The sequence below is a fragment of the Schistocerca americana genome, chromosome 4 (assembly GCF_021461395.2).
Source record: "Schistocerca americana isolate TAMUIC-IGC-003095 chromosome 4, iqSchAmer2.1, whole genome shotgun sequence".
In the NCBI taxonomy this organism is placed as follows: domain Eukaryota; kingdom Metazoa; phylum Arthropoda; class Insecta; order Orthoptera; family Acrididae; genus Schistocerca; species Schistocerca americana.
In genome coordinates this window covers 465,059,666-465,076,273 of record NC_060122.1, presented here as the reverse complement: position 1 = coordinate 465,076,273, position 16,608 = coordinate 465,059,666, and the positions used below count along the sequence as shown (strand labels likewise).

General features: G+C 37.0%; 2 protein-coding genes across 3 annotated transcripts in view; one reads left to right on the top strand and one right to left on the bottom strand.

Moving 5' to 3' along the window:
- The window catches only part of LOC124612993 (prefoldin subunit 3-like), a 49,634-nt gene extending 46,369 nt beyond the window's left edge, over window positions 1-3,265 (bottom strand). The window contains exons 1-3 of one of the 2 annotated variants that reach the window (XM_047141540.1): window positions 3,088-3,133; window positions 2,860-2,955; window positions 952-2,756 (exon numbers count right to left, since the gene is read on the bottom strand). In XM_047141540.1, coding sequence (XP_046997496.1) covers window positions 2,125-2,688 — 564 coding nt within the window. In that variant the 5' untranslated portion in view covers window positions 2,689-2,756; window positions 2,860-2,955; window positions 3,088-3,133 and the 3' untranslated portion in view covers window positions 952-2,124. Of the gene's footprint in view, window positions 1-951; window positions 2,757-2,859; window positions 2,956-3,087 lie in introns of those variants that run through there. The other variant, XM_047141539.1, reaches the window with a different exon arrangement.
- Window positions 3,266-3,357: 92 nt separating this feature from the next.
- The window catches only part of LOC124612992 (syntaxin-17), a 38,175-nt gene continuing 24,924 nt past the window's right edge, over window positions 3,358-16,608 (top strand). The window contains exons 1-3 of the mRNA XM_047141537.1: window positions 3,358-3,692; window positions 8,283-8,478; window positions 8,566-8,798. Of these exons, the coding sequence (XP_046997493.1) occupies window positions 3,561-3,692; window positions 8,283-8,478; window positions 8,566-8,798 (561 nt within the window). The 5' untranslated portion in view covers window positions 3,358-3,560. The remainder of the gene's footprint in view (window positions 3,693-8,282; window positions 8,479-8,565; window positions 8,799-16,608) is intronic.

The window sequence follows — 16,608 nt, the reverse complement described above, 5'->3', positions numbered from 1 at the left end:
CATCTCATTGATGACAAGATCATTGCAGATGGAGCATGAGCTCAGATAGGGCAAGGGTGAAGGAAATCGCTGATGTCCTTTGCAAATGAACCATCCCAGTATTTGTCTTAAGTGATTTAAGGACACCACAGGGTAATTAAATCAGGGAGGCTGGACAGGGATTTCAAGCACAAGTTCAGTGTGGTAACCACTGCATAACCTTGCTGGGTATAATAGTTTTGGTGCAAGCATGCAAATTAATATTATTTCTATTTAACTTATTATTTATTGCTCCACTTCAGCAACACATTTTTAATTAGATTGTATGTTTTGGTCACTCAATCATCTTCAGATGTAAATAAATGTAAAACTAAATATGTACCAACAAATATTTTACAATAAGTAGAAAAAAAGAGAAATTTTACAGTATTTATGTAAGTAGTCGCATCAGCAACCTATCTTGTCTACTCCAAAAAATGTACACTCTCTCTTTTCTTTATCCTACTGCTTGTAAAATATTTGACAGTACATATTTAGTTTTACCTCATTTTATACATATAAAGATATCCCTGAGTGATACAGACTTCCACAACACAAATATGTAGACTACTGTGTGATTATTATTTCTGTCAGTTGCCTCTCTTCGTAGTCATGTTTTTAAGCAGACACCTGGAGAGCACAGCACGAACAAAAATTTAAGTTACTTTCAAATAAATACTATTAGTGCAAAAGTAATTAACAGCAGATTTAGAAGCATTCCGGATCTTTACCTAACCTCGTCCTTTGCAAAGCACCATATTGTGCATAACACAATGTTTTTCAGACAAAATTACACTACAGTAACAAAACACTACAAATCATTTAATCTCTATAATGGAGCTGGCAACACTATTTCACACAAAGAGTTTTCATTATAAAATATGTAGTCACTGAAAAACAAACATTTCCAGAAAACAAAAACTGTAGGGTACATTCTGTAAATTCCGATTTTATTTATATCAATTTATCTTTAGGCTGTCAGCTTTCAAAATTAACTAATATGAAAAATACAGGAAACATTTAATTAACACGCACATGCTACATGTTAGGAGGTCAAGTGCCAGACATTACGTACAGCAAAATACAACAGTTTCACTGCAGTGTGAGAATCTAAATTACTGAAATGTGAACAGGAGTGTGGCAACAGAAAGGGACTAGAAAAGATATGTGAGCAGAAGAGCAGGGATATGCTTCTCTAATTAGTACACCACATATAGGAACATGTGAAAATATCTAAATCTGCTCTCAATATTGCATGGGGGAGGGGGTGGTGGTTGTGGAATGAGATGAAAACTTTAAACAAAACTGAAGACAATATTTCAAACACAGTACGACACATAGTAAAATTCATTTGGTGGTGTTTCTCTATGCAGTTAAAAATTTTAGCCATTTTTTAAAACAGCCAAGCAATTTAGGCTGAAAGCAAATATGCACTGGCACTGACAAAAGCATATAATGGAAAGAATACTAAAACATTCCAGTCATTAATAAATTATGTTCTATTAAAAGAAATATTGTAAAAAATAACAGAATAAAAGACATCACAGTAAAGTACCTATAAATATATTTTTATTATGGTTACCAATAAATGAAATAATTTAGTGGAGAGAAGAAATTCACAACATATTTTCTACGCAAAATATCACAAGAAAGATGCACGCAATGATTTCAATATCAAAAACAAGAAACTAAGTCTATCAGACTATTTAACAAAATTAAATGGCAAAACATTAACTTTCAAAGGTACACGTTACAGACTTCTCATACTATCTGTAGCAGATGACAAGAATAAGCAGCAGTTTTATATTTTAAAACATTTTTATAATACTGAGGAAGTTCTCACACTTCACTTGAAGACTTTATTTGAGGGTCAAATGTCTGGGGTGTACAGTGTAACACTGATTTCAATAATGTGGACAGCTTGATAATGAAACATTGACTATTTTGAAATGCAAATTTGGGCAGATAACTCTACAATAAGACAAAACACAATTGTAACCAACTTTAAGAATCTGTACAGTATTAGAATTTTTTTAATATATGTTACAAGCGGAGAGCTGTTACCAATATGCAAAAAGTAAATGCTTCAATCTCTATTCATTAAAATTATGCACTGACTCCTTTAGCTGCCTGCCGTCGCTTCACATCCCAATTATAAACACGGGCCATGTTGACTTCTGTTGTGGTAAACTGGTCACGCAAGAAGTCTAGATCATGATTAACACAATTTAGGTTTGAGCGTGCTGCCTCGAGATTCTTGCTCAATAACTGGCGTGCCTCTTCCAGGGGATACTCTAACATCACATTAGCTCCCAACCACAATGATACTTGCTTTGTGGGTGGAACTCTTGCTTTGACATAAACTTGTTCTCCCAAAAGGAACTGTGTTATAGTTTCTGAATCTGCTTCCTGTTGGCGTTCCAATAACTTTATCATCTGGAGGGAATTCTCCAGATCTGGAATTTGTGCCTTGAGGCGACGCTTCTTTGTTAAAAGATTGCATTCCATCAGCTTGTATTTGCTGTGTTGTTCTTCCAGTTTATGTAGAACTTTATCTACATTACCACTGTTTTCTTCCAGAGCCATATAGGCACTAACATCATCAACGAAAGATGCTTCAGGTATGCCTGCATAAGATTTTGGCTTTTCATCGTCGGCTTTTGTCTCCATTGCTGTTATCTGACTGTAGTACTTTACAGTAAAAAGCTCTGACACTTGAGTAGACTTAGAACACCCCTCTGAAAATACGTGAACGTCGAAATAATAGATTAGGTACCTGGAATTTCTGAAACTTAAATGAGGATGCATATGTATTTTAAAATGATGAAATACCATACTTACAACAAACAAGGCGTAGCTTTGATGAACAGCGGGTTTGCTAGCGTAGTTATATTTCTTGATAAATGGGTCCTCGCTGCGACGCTGGACACGGACAACCTGTAAGAAAATATATAATTCATCAGCGAACAGTAAAAGAAAATAAATATGTATAATTCGGATACATCTTTTAGAGCCATGCGCTGTACTACATGTTTCTGGAAACTGTTATAGTAAATAGCTGATTGTAACCTTAAAAATGCACTGATAAGACCACCTCCTAACATGACGTTAAGCACTTCGACAAGACATTCAAATGGTTGTACTAATTTCACTTTAATTACTGATTATTAGTGTCGGTTTCCTCAAACAGCTTAGCTGCAGCACAACCGTATATGGTACAGAAACCTGATGATCTCTGATACCAAAGATGAAACACTCAGCTGTACAGTTTCGACGCTCATTGGCTTTTGCATAACGACTGCGACGAAATCGGAATCGTTCATTTCTTACCAGGTATAAAACAAAAATTTGTTTGAACAACAAAAGCCCAGTAGTCATTGTTTTCTGCGCATTTTAGTGTTGTGTTTACGTGTACGTGTTTGCTTAAAGCTTGTAATTGATCAATCTGTTCGACATTAATTATGTTTTCTTGAGCGTGCATCTATAGAAAAACAAAATATTGCATTGCAACTAAGTGAAGCAATTAAAATAACATTTTTGTGATGGGTGACACTTCGCCTGTCACTTCGAAACAGACATTTAAACGAGTGGAAATACACTTAAACAGATTCAACGAAGTCGCAATACCTCATCATGTTGATCTACTCAAAAAACATAAGTTGAATATTCAGAAGGTGAGACTTAAATAAGTTTATGGATCATTCCACTGTCACTCGCATTACAGGCTGGTAGTTTTCTTAAATGTAAATGAACTTAAAGTAAATGTCAGGTGACATTTATTATTACTTATAAAATTTACGTAGGTTTGGTAATTTGCATGAACGTCATTGTGAAAGATATTAAAAATTGAATTGTCGCTCACTTTACAGCAAAAAATCTTTTTTGAACCTAATCAGATATTTTCCACCATGAATAACTTTAGATATATAGTTATTTTTTCTTCCACAATCACCATGAAACACAGCTGAATTAAATGAAGGTTTATTCATCTCATGTGAAATGTGCAGAATTGTTTAATATGTGTCACTCAAATCACATAATCAAGAGAACTAAGGGCAATGCAGGCATTATATGCTATTACGAGCAATATAATAAAAATAACCAAGAGAAGAAACATTAATACTTAATATTTCGACCTATAAACATATCAGATCCTGCAGCAACCAAATTAAATGGCATCAACTTCGACACCAAGCCTATTATAAATTCTACTGCCCTAGCATTCCCGTTCAGGATCTCTAAAGACGCACACAAATGTGCTCATTGTGTACAAATGATGTATCTCCATCATTGACAGTGATGTGTGATCTACTCTTCTCTACCCTTTATAGAAACTTTATAGAAATGTGGTCTTAGAGTATCAACTGAAGACTGACAGATTCCAGCATAACAGTAGATACTATGCTTTTCTTGTAGCTCCAGAACGATAAATTTTACACTAATAATTATTTTTTGGAAATCCTTGCCTTTTCTGACTGGTAACTATTTTTCCATATCACTATGCTTTGACAAAGTATAAGTGTTCAGTGTATTTTTTAGAACAAGGGCATTTTTTTAATTCCTTTGATTATCGGTGCTTTTTTAAAAACAGAGTCTAAATTCACAATTTTGTTTCTTTTTTTTCTACATCATTTTAAGACATTTCAGTCACTTTTCTAAATGACATTTTGTTGGCTGTTTCTGCAAATTGTCTTGCATTAAAAACTTGACATTTTCTTGCCAAAATTTGAGCTCTAACTTGCCTCTTCACTGCACTGCCAGTGCAATCTACAGGACCTTTCCCTTGTGAAGTGGCAAAATAATTCCACATTATTTCCTTCAAATTAAATTTATTTTGAGGTGCTTTGCGACTAGCTGCCATGTATCTATTCGTGAACTGTGATCCGGGATCCTCTGATCAAGTACTGATTTTAATGGCCTCAAATGGATCTCTCCAAGCAGCCTTTCTTGTAAGCAATCAAAGTCTTCTTTGTGTGGCTAAAGTTATCAGACAGTATCACTATGGAAAGGCGTTTAACAGACTTGTGACTGACTTGTGGTTGGGTTGCACTCAATGAGAATTCTGTATTTTGTTCTGTACAGAGAAAGTAAAATTTTCAGAAAAATCCACATGCAAAAGTGTCAGATTTAGCAGTGGGAGATAAAACCATTGCTTTCTTTGGCATACAGTTTTGTTTGCTCTTTTTTCACAAAACAATGCTCCAGAAAGATGGAAACAAAGAAATTGCAGACACGTCAAAAAAAGTTCTGCATCACCTCGGTTCCGAGAATTCCAGAACCTGTACAGAAAATTAGAATAGAGATCAACATAAACATAATTTCTCCCCTTTTTATTGCTCATAAGAACCACACATTGCATGTTGTACCACCATACAGTGAGACCTTCAGAGGTGGTGGTCCAGATTGCTGTACACACTGATACCTTCTAATACCCAGTAGCATATCCTGTTGCATTGATGCATGCCTGTATTTGTTGTGTTATACTATCCACAAGTTCATCAAGGCACTGTTGGTCCAGATTGTCCAAAACCTTAACAACATTTCGGTGTAGATCCCTCAGAGTGGATGGTGGGTCACGTCATCCATAAACAGCCCTTTTCAATCTATCCCAGGCATGTTCGATAGGGTTCATGTCTGGAGAAATGCTTGCCACTCTAGTCGAGTAATGTTATTATCCTGAAGGAAGTCATTCACAAGATGTGCACGATGAGGGTGCGAATTGTCGTCCGTGAAGACGAATGCCTCACCAATATGCTGCTGATAAAGTTGCACTATCAGTCGGAGCATGGCATTCACGTAGTGTACAGCTGCTACGGTGTCTTTCATGACCACCAGTGGCGTATGTTGGCCACACATAATGCCACCCCAAAACAGCAGGGAACCTCCACCTTGCTGCACTTGCTGGACAGGTGTCGAAGGCATTCACCGTGACCGGGTTGTCTCCAAACACGTCTCCGATGATTGTTTTGTTGAAGGCATAAGCGACACACATCGGTGAAGAGAATGTGATGCCAATCGTGAGCGGTCCATTCGGCATGTTGTTGGGCCCATCTGTACCGCGCTGCATGGTGTTGTGGTTGCAAAGATGGACCTCACCATGGCTGTCAGGAGTGAAGTTGCACATCATGTAGCCTATTGCGCACAGTTTGAGTCGTAATGCGACCTCCTGTGGCTGCATGAAAAGCGTTATTCAACATGGTGGCATTGCTGTCAGGGTTCCTCCGAGCCATAATCTGTAGGTAGCAGTCATCCACTGCAGTAATAGCCTTTGGGTGACCTGAGCGAGGCATTTTATCGACAGTTCCTGCCTCCCTGTATCTCCTCCAGGTCCGAACAACATCGCTTTGGTTCACTCTGAGATGCCTGGACACTTCCCGTGGACGCGATCGAACCCGTGGTACTGACTGTCTAGGCATGGTTGAACTACAGATAACACGAGCCGTGTACCTCCTTCCTGGTGGAATGACTGGAACTGATCGGCTGTTGGATCCCATCTGTCTAATTCGCACTGCTCGTGCATAGTTGTTTGCATATTTGGGTTGGTTAAGTGACATCTCTCAACTGTTAAATGGACTGTGTCTATGATACAATATCCACAGTCAATGTCAGTCTTCAGGAGTTCTGGGAACCGGGCTGATGCAAAACTTTTTTTGATGTTTGTATATTGTGCCACTCTGATAAGACGCCTTCTTCTTTCCCTATCTGCCAGGAACAGTTGATGTTACATCCCTCAGCATTTATAACACATTTCTCCATCAAATTGTGCTGACAATCATTACAGCCATTGCGTTTCATAGTCGAACAGTCTTCTTTAGGTGACTCACATAAAAATGCGTTTAAATAAGAGTTTGAGTATGTAGGAAACGCCGGAACAATTTTGCTTAAAATGTCAAATAAAATTTTCGTGGTGTTTACATCAACATATGTTATGTGGTACTTGAGAACCCAGAAGCACATGTTTAGGCCTAAGTTCAGCAAATCTGCTCTCCACAACAATTCTGCCATATTCAGAAACAAAAACAGTACATGTTTCACTCAGAGAAGAATATAAATATATTTGACTTGCAGTTTCTTTTTTGAACCATCTGGAGTATGAATAGATTTTACAGCCTTCATTCCTGGTCCTTGGTGATTTATATCATCTCTTGGATAAAACTTTTGTACAGTTGAGACAGTAGTGCCATCAAATTGGTTGGAAGTAGTGATTAATTCTTTTCGTTTACTACCAGTGAGTGGAACATCTCCAACATACCTCCAAACAGTTTCTTAACAACATCGACCTGCTTTCTTGGTGAATATGGTAGAGCTTTTTGTGCGTGGGCTGTGGCTTTCTCAACAGGATTTGCATTCTTGTAAGAATATTATTGTTGTTGTTTTATTATTATTATCGTTGTTGTTTTATTATTATTATTATTATTGTTTTTCATTTCTTCATCTTTAAGTTGCTGCCTCATTTTTCTCATTCTTGCAGTGGAAGCAGAAGTTGATGACATCTTGCTAGCTGAGGAGAGAAAATAGTTGTTTAATTTTCTTTTCTTATCAAATTTTGCAGTAGAACTCCAACAAAAACATAACTAATAATGTTTGTTTCCCTATTGTTAATATAGTGTCACACATATTACATAATTGCAATTTGCTGTATATCATTCAATAACTATTTTAGAAGGCTAAAACTCTATGTAAGTAATGTGTATCATAAGTTCTAAGAACTGCTAGATATTTTTTGAAGAATCCAATTTAAAAAAAAAAAAAAAAAAAAAATCTCACTCACATTGCAAGTAAATATCCTCTTTATAAAGTTTGTGTAGTTTGACACCATTAGAACCATAATACATACTTCTTATTTTATTTTGTAGTTCAAATTATACGCAAAATAATTTGTACACAGTTTATTTAATATACTACTATTTATAGTGTTAAATACCTACCTTGAAAACACCATTAGAAGTACCACAGCCTTCTTTGAGCCAAAACCTTATACAGAATCATTTCCCACAAAAAAATTTCGTTGTTAACAAGGAGTTTGTAATGTAGACGACAGTGTAAAAATAAATTAACAATAAATTTACCAGTTTAAAACTTTCAGCAAAATGTCCCCCTGACCATCATCAAACCCATATACATTTGATAACGAAATGGAAATCATTCTGCATTAATTCTGTTCAAGACAATCTTTCATAGAGTATGTATTTGCACTAAGAGACTGTAACTTGATTCTTTTTTTAATATTTTGTACTTTCAGCTAATTCTAGTGTTTTATTCAGTTCCATCAGGCTGGTGACTGGGATAGAGTGAATCAAGAACAGATTAATGCTACAAGGCTGGTAAAGCAACTGAAAGCTCTACTGTCTGAAATAGATGCTTTGCGTTTACAAGTACGAGATGAAGATATTCAGAAGTTTGATCGTTCCGTAGCTGTTGCGCGGCAAAATGCTTTGAGTGCTATAGAAGACTATACAGGTATGCTTGGGTGAAAGTTGTCTGTTCTTTATGTACTGTTACATATGATTCAAGCACTAATATAATGTTCTTTTTGCATATTTGTAGACAAAAAACTTTCGCCTATTGCGTGTTCACCAAGGAGATTTTCTAGTCTTGATAGTTCACCAGAGGAGGAGACCAATGTTCAGGATGTGTTCAGTGGTACTGCGGAATTTGAAGTCAGTATTGCAGAAGAAGAATTAGAGAAGAAAAGAGAATGCCTTGCATCATATGATGCTCTTCAATCAGAAGTGAAGAATATTCATGAGTTGTTTCAAGACTTTTCAGAACTAGTTAAGGTAGGAATTTTAAAAATAATCTGTAAACCTTGTGCAGAATTTTTTTTTTTTGTTGACTGAAAAGCTTGCATTATTCAACATCATCTGTTATATTTGACGACAGTTAGTGTGTTCATAGTCATTAAGAGAGTAGATCATATGATTGTGTATCATACTAAACAAAACCAGTATGTAATGCATTTCTTTTACATGTCTTAAGAAAAAGAGGGTAAATATTGTAAAGGATGTTAGTGGCACCAAAGTTAGCATCCAGTCCTTCATGACTGAGACAGAAAGTCAGACTGAGGATAAGAAAACAAAAGCAGAAATGCTTACCTCCATTTTTTGATATTTCAAGACAATCTTTTATAGAGTATGTATTTGCACTAAGAGAATGTAACTTGATTCTTTTTTTAATATTTTGTACTTTCAGCTAATTCTAGTTTTTTATTCAGTTCCATCAGGCTGGTGACTGGGATAGAGTGAATCAAGAGAGTTGTCACAATTGCATCCTTGTACCACTAAAAATTGAATGAAGTATATATTAATGTCAGTGGTCTTGAGAACCAGCTCAAATCATTAAAATTGAACAAAGCTGCAGAGGCCAGTGGAATCCATAACAGATTCTTTAATGACATTGCATCTAAGTTTGACTCTATTTTTAACTATGCTATAATCCATCATAGATCCCACAGACAAGAAGCCATGCCAGCAGTTGGTAGAAAGTACATGCTACATTTGTCTACAAGAAAGGTAGCAGAAGGGATTCACAAAACTACCAACCAATATCCCTGACATCAGTTTTTTGTAGAATCTTAGAAGATATTCTTAGCTCAAACAGAATGAGGTACCTTGAACAGAATGACCTCCTTCATACCAACCAAGCGTTCTGAAAACATTGATCATGTGAAACCTAACTCGTATGACTTAGCCTAGACTCAAGGCAGTCAGGTACATGCAGTATTACTCAATTTCCAAAAAGCATTTGACTCAGTGCTGCATCTATGCTTACTATCAAAACTACAATAATATACGGCATCAAGCGAAATTTGTGACAGGGCTGAAAATTTTTTGGTAAGGAGGAAACAGCAGATTAATTTTCTTCAATGGAGAGTCATGGAGAGATATAGAAGTAGCTTTGGGTGTGCCCCAGGGAAGTGTGTTGGGACTATTACTGTTAATGTTGTATAGTAATGGCCTTGTGGACTTATCACAGATATAATGAACTACTGGCTGAAAGCAGCTGTACAAATATTCAGTCGAATCTTGATAATATATTTAAAACTGATGCAAAGATTGGCAACTTGCCTTAAATGTTCAAAATATAAAATTGTGCTCTTCGCAAAACATAAAAACATGTATCTTATGACTGTAATATCAGTGAGTCACAGCTGTAAATCAGTCAACTCATACAAATATCTGGGTGTAACACTTTGTCAGGATATGAAATGAAATGATCTCACAGGCTTAGTCGCATGTAACACAGGTGGCAGACTTCGGTTTATTAGTAGAATACTAGGGAAATGCAACAGTCTACAAAGGAGATAGCTCACAAATCACTCGTGCAACCTGTTCTTGAATTTTGCTCCAGTGTGTGGAACCCGTGCCAGATAGGATTAACAGGGGATGTTAAATGTATACAGAGAAAGGCAGCACAAATTGTTTGACACGTGGGAGGGTGTCACAGAGGTGTAGAAGAAACTGAATTGCCAGACAGTTGAAGATATATGTAAACTATCCTACGAAAGTCGACTAGGAATATACCATATCCTCTGTGTATCACTCCCACAGGGATCATGAGGATGAGATTAGATTAATTACAGCACACACAGAAGCATAGTGACAGTCATTCCTCGCGTGCTTCAGGAAATAGAAAAAGCCCTGATAACTGGTATATTGGGACATACCTTCCGTCATGCATTTTACAGTCGATTGAGTGGTTTGCAGAGTATTGATGTGTATGTAGAAATGAATGTTAATAATGTTTACACAGGATAAGAAATGTGCAAGGTTCTGAAGTGGCTTACACATTAAAATCTCTTAAGTGCAAATGTTGCACATATCTAATGACAGATGGGGGAATGGTGGGCTATGAGGATGAAAATATTTTGTTGATAAAATGTCAGTAAAGGTGCTTTACAGTGAGCTTCCTCCAGTTTGTATGATAAAGCAAGTTGGCACAATTGGTTAGATGGTTAAGACACTGAACTCATGTCCAGGTGCAGCTGCATTTAAATCCTTGTCCAGCCACTTACATTTGGATTTCACTGAATTGATTACAATGAATACCATTAGAATTCCTTTCAGAAGTATGCAACTAAATTCCTTCCCCATCATTGGACAATCTGAACTAGTACCCCATTTTGAGTTACCAGTACCCTGCCCAGGCGTCACGTAATTAGCACTAAGTATCTATGGCCAAGCGACTTGTTTATAATGGTATACATGAACTTTCCTTGTAAATCAGTTCTGTGTTAGTGGAAAACGTATCAAAATCCCTACAGTAGTTAATGAAAATAGCCTTCGCATACAGATGGAAAACTCAGAGGGACACTTTACTTTATAATATGTATATAGAGAAAAGGTGTGCATAGGTGTATAGACACTGGTAATAATAATTTTGTATGGCTCAGATACCTGTAGAAGTCTCCAGTTGGACACCACTTCAGTGACTTGTGTGTTCCTAACCTACACAGTTATCCAACAGGGGCAAGGGGACCTACAGTGTAACGTTGAATTCAAACCATTTGTTGTTTCTGGTGCATGTCCAAATCACTTAGATGTGAATGCTAGGTTAAAAGGCATACTAAAAAAATCTGCCATCTCTCTGAGATTTGATCCTAAAACCTATCAGTTTCCATCATGTACACACTTGACAACTAGACCACCATGCCCAACACAGATTCAGGTCAAGCTCTACTGTTCTCTAGAGTTGTGAAGGCTGTTTCTTCACAGAAGATAATGCCTCCTCTGCAACTGAGCAGATCATAGCTCCCATCATTGCCACAAGGTGTCTCTCCAAATGCCAGTTATACATGGAACAGATAACAATACATATATTACACTTATAATTACTTAGCATAATAAATAATGTATACAAACCTTCCTCGAACCATTCTATGTATCAGTGAAAACTGCATCAAAATCATAATGGTAGGTCTTAAAATTAGCCTGAACATACAGACAGAAACTGTGGTGGAGGACTTTTATTTTTTATTAAAAAGAAACAAAGTGATGTAAGGAAAAAGAACATAAAATCAAACAGAGTGGCAACAAAACAAGATATGCTGTGAATGTCTGTTTAAGGGACCAGCAAAAGTCTGCCCTTTTTTTTCCTAGAAGACATTCAGAAAAGTAATTAATGTTGAGAATCTGATAGTGCAGATTTAAGTTCACAGCATACCACTTTAAATAAAAACCAGGAAAAAACCCTGCCAAATTATTGGGGCTCAAGTGCGAAAACAGTAAAATGGTGTGATTATTCTTGATGCATCCAAGGGAACAGGGAAAATGTTTTTAAATAAATTGATTGTAGTTAAAATTAGAGCCCAAGGTTAAGTAGTTCTTGCTATCCCCTCTTCAGGATTTGCAGCTGTGTTAATGGAAGGAGGAGGCTGGCCCCTTCTACACTTAAGTTACCACTTGACATTACTGGACAGAAAATCCCGCATGCAACATAAGCAAGGCAAGTGGACAGGAAGAGATGCTCAAGACATGCAAATTAACCACATGGAATAACTGTGCCATAATTCATGAAAAAGCTCTTGGGGGTCCTTGACATCACACTGAGAGTACTGAGAGGAAGTAACAGTCACATGAGAGGAGGTCTGGTGCTTCTCTGTGGAGGCCTTTGTCAGACTGCCCATCATGTCGAAGTCAACGCCAGCCAGTGGAGTCTATACATTGTTTGAAGCATACATTTTTGAGAAAACATGTGTGAAAACTTAGTTTGAACGAGCAGATAAGAGCACATTTGAGACATGAGAGTGCTCAAGAAAAGATTTGCAAGTACATATCATGAGATAAGATTTTGTCCAATTATTGTAACCTGGAGATGTTCATTGTGAAGTTAATAGATGCAATCTATCTTGCTGGTTTACAACACTATTGCAATTTGAACTGATTGCAAAGGGGGACCTAATTGAAACACAGACTCAAATATTTGCCGTATTCCAAGGTGTAGTCATTGCATATAAGTCCATCAGTTTTCCACTAGAGTTCCTAAACTTGCTTGACCCATTTAAGTTGCCACTAAAACATATTTCACTTCAAACTGAATCTTTAATTATTTTGCCATGCAGTATATATATGTCAGAATGTTGCAGTGGCACAATATTGCATCTAAAGATGATGACTGAAGCAAAGCAGTGTCAGCTGTTCTTGCCTTATGATGTAACACGGACTATTGCTCTGGAACAGCAGACACAACATTGTCAGCACATCTCTCATGTAGATGATGGACTGAAATCAGTGCCTAAACTGTTACTCTTCTCTTAAATTTAAATATATAATATGATGGACTGAAGGCAAATGAACCAGATTGTTGTCTGAAGCAGCAAAGGTCCAAGCAGTCCTCTAATATTTTCCGCTGTGGAGCTTTGTCACTGTTCTGGTGTTGGTTTCATTCTCTGGTAGTATGTTCCATTAAGCCTGTGTGTGTGTGTGTGTGTGTGTGTGTGTGTGTGTGTTAGTGGTTGCAGGGGAGCATGTGCACGTTTGGTCTTTTTCTTTGGCTTTCCTGAAGTCAAAATGACACATTAAATTTGCTTTAATGTTTCCAATAGCTGCAAAAAAAGACAGTTAATAACTCACAATCACCAAACTCTTAAAGATCAGTTGACTAATCTTAACAAAGAAATATTTCAGTACAGTTGAATTCACTGAAGCAAAACACCTGGAGTGAACGGCGTTGAAATCATTTCAGGTGTAATAACATGACATGACGTCAGTAAAGACATGACAAACGAAAATTTATGCCAAATTGGGACATGAATCCATACTCCCAGTTTATTGGGAACAGTAATAGTTGTTGTTTCCCTAAATTACTTCCAAACTCTACAAGGGGGAAAGACTGGTTTTTAAAGTCCCACTGATGATTAGGTCAGCAGAGAAGAAGCACAAGGTCAGACTGCGGAAGGACAGAGGAAATTGACAGGGTCCTGACCCACCCTAGCATCTGGTGTGATTCAGAGAAATCTGCTGAACTATAGAATCTGAGGTTCCTTCACCTGGGAAAAGAAATTTAAAAAAACTTGGGATTACAAAAATATTTAGGACTTCAGTAAAAAATGTACTTATGGTAATGAGGCAATGGTGACACAGTAGAAATTTATGTATAGGAAAAGAAGAAGATTCAACATATACTGGAAAATCTACGACAACATATTGCCACAATGATTGTGTCCTCATTGTCCAAACAGACTTGCTAAAGCTTCTATAAACTAGTGCTCACACTGCCCTGCCTCAGCTGATCACATGGCATTTCTGGCTGACACCATTAAACAACTGAGCATATCAGCATCAAACTGACTCTCCAGTATTGTATGTCGAGCACCATTTAGTATCTTGGAACCGACCCACGTATGTCTCACGGTCTTGTTTTAAATTTGCTCTTTGGATATTTTTTCTTTGTCTGATGATGACTTGTGTGTCATACCAATTAATATATCACTGCCTTTGCGTGGCTCTGCATTTTCCTGTACATGGTTCCACAGCAACATCCAGTGGTCCGTCTGCTTGCAGCCAAGCAGCTTTCATTTGCAACCACTTCTGTATGAGACTATCTTGTCAGGTAGCATAAGCTGAACTGCCTTACCACACTTTCTAACTTCTCTGAAAGACACACAACACCATTCTTTCTAATCACTGTAAGATTGCTGGCTTTAAGGCTCCCACTAAATATGTTTCTGCAACCTAGTGCTCAAAAACATCAATTATGTCGAAGAAAATTAACAATTTTGTGTTATTTGAAATAAAAACTTATTGCTCTGCAGGTGCCTCTAAATCCCCCCCCCCCCCCCCCCTGTACCTTATTCAGTGTCATACCCTCAAATAATTGTTAAGTCACTCAGGGACAGACAAACAGAAAGATCATAAGATATTGCCACAGGAAGCAAAATGCTCCTTCTCATGCTAGCCTGTTTCTTAATGTCAGACAGTATCACATCTCATGTGCTTTCAGTATATTGAAGACATTTCCTAGGACACCTGAATTTATTTTCACTTCACAAATTCACCTGGTCTTTCACAAAATCTTTAATGCTGACTCCCACTCACTAAAGACAACAGCACACTTGAGTACTTACTACGTTCAACGACAATAAACAGTTGTTGCACCTCAGCCATTGCCATTCTTCCTAAATAAAACATTTCCCTCCTCAGAATGTTCACTTACAAGATAAATGTATGCATTTTGATAAGGACTTGGAACACTTTACACAGTCAGCATCACCACAGCCTTAACAATATTTCTAGTGTCACTACAGACAGCTACGAAACTACAAACTCAGTTAAGGCACAACAAATGTTCATGCTTTTTATGATACAATATTATCTCGGCCGCAAGCACACTATCTCCTCTGCTGTGGTTATGAGTTTCACAAGTTACACTTGAAAATTAGACCAAACTTTTGCCTTTTTCTCCATAAATCCTTCAGAAAATGAGTTCATCACCTTAAACTGAACAACATCCAGGCATAGGCCTATATCAATCTTTATGCCATTCCTCTAACGTGAGATCCATATTGTCACAGCCAGTGTCACAGGAAAAATTGTTCTCCCCTTAACATTTCCTAGTCCTGCACGTGTACAGCTATTTGACGGACTAACTTTGCAGCTTGTTAACGAGTTATACCAGCTAAATCATCCATATATTTGCAACATATCTGAAAGGCAAATGACAATAAAAATCTTTGAATAAGCAATGTGAATGGACCGAATTCAGATTTATTACAGTACTGGTAGGTTATCTTGCATTGTGCAGTTACTTATTAACCCCAATTTTAATTAGATAGGAAAAACCCTGTGAAAACAAACTAAATTTATTTAACAATGACGCAAATTGCTGGATGGAGCAGCACATAAGGGAAAGGCAGCCACCAGTGTTGCCACAATTTTCCCAAAGTGAAATTCCCTGATAATTTTGTGATCTTAAGGGTAAGTGAAGACATAAGTTGACAAAAATTTATGGACTTCTGTATTTCTCCCCTGTGTAAGTAAATATATTAAGTACTAACATCAAAATCTTTTGTAAAGAACTGTTTTTAGATGGAGAAGCAAGCCAAATGGTACATGTGTTTCATTAAAACCAGTGTTGTTATTTTATTTCAGTAAAATGAAACACATCTGGTGACAAAAATACACATTTCCTTGGTCACAAGACAGATTTAAAATACCTTAACTGATTTCAGAAATAGCCTCCGAAAAAAGTAGGCCTCTTGAAAGAAGGGTCTACTGCAGGAAAGAATAGTGTAAACCAACACTATTAAGTGACTGCCAAACAAATGTTGGTTCAACTATGTTTGTTATTGTTGGTTCTTACTGACTGTGTTATGTCTATTATTTTACGGGTATTGTGTGATTTTTCTTTTGAGAGGTATGAGTACATAGTGTTCAAACTGTTGATGTGTGTGACTTGCTCAAAAATGAAATCACTGTGCTGCCTCATCCTCTATGCTCTACAGACCTGTCCCCTGTGGGCTTTTTTCTATCTCCAAATTCAGAAACCCCATTGAAAGGACAAAGATTTGCAACAATAACTGAGATAAAAGAAAATTTGCAGAAGGCGTTTCATGCAATCCAGCAAGAGGTGTACCATGACTGCTTCCGAAAG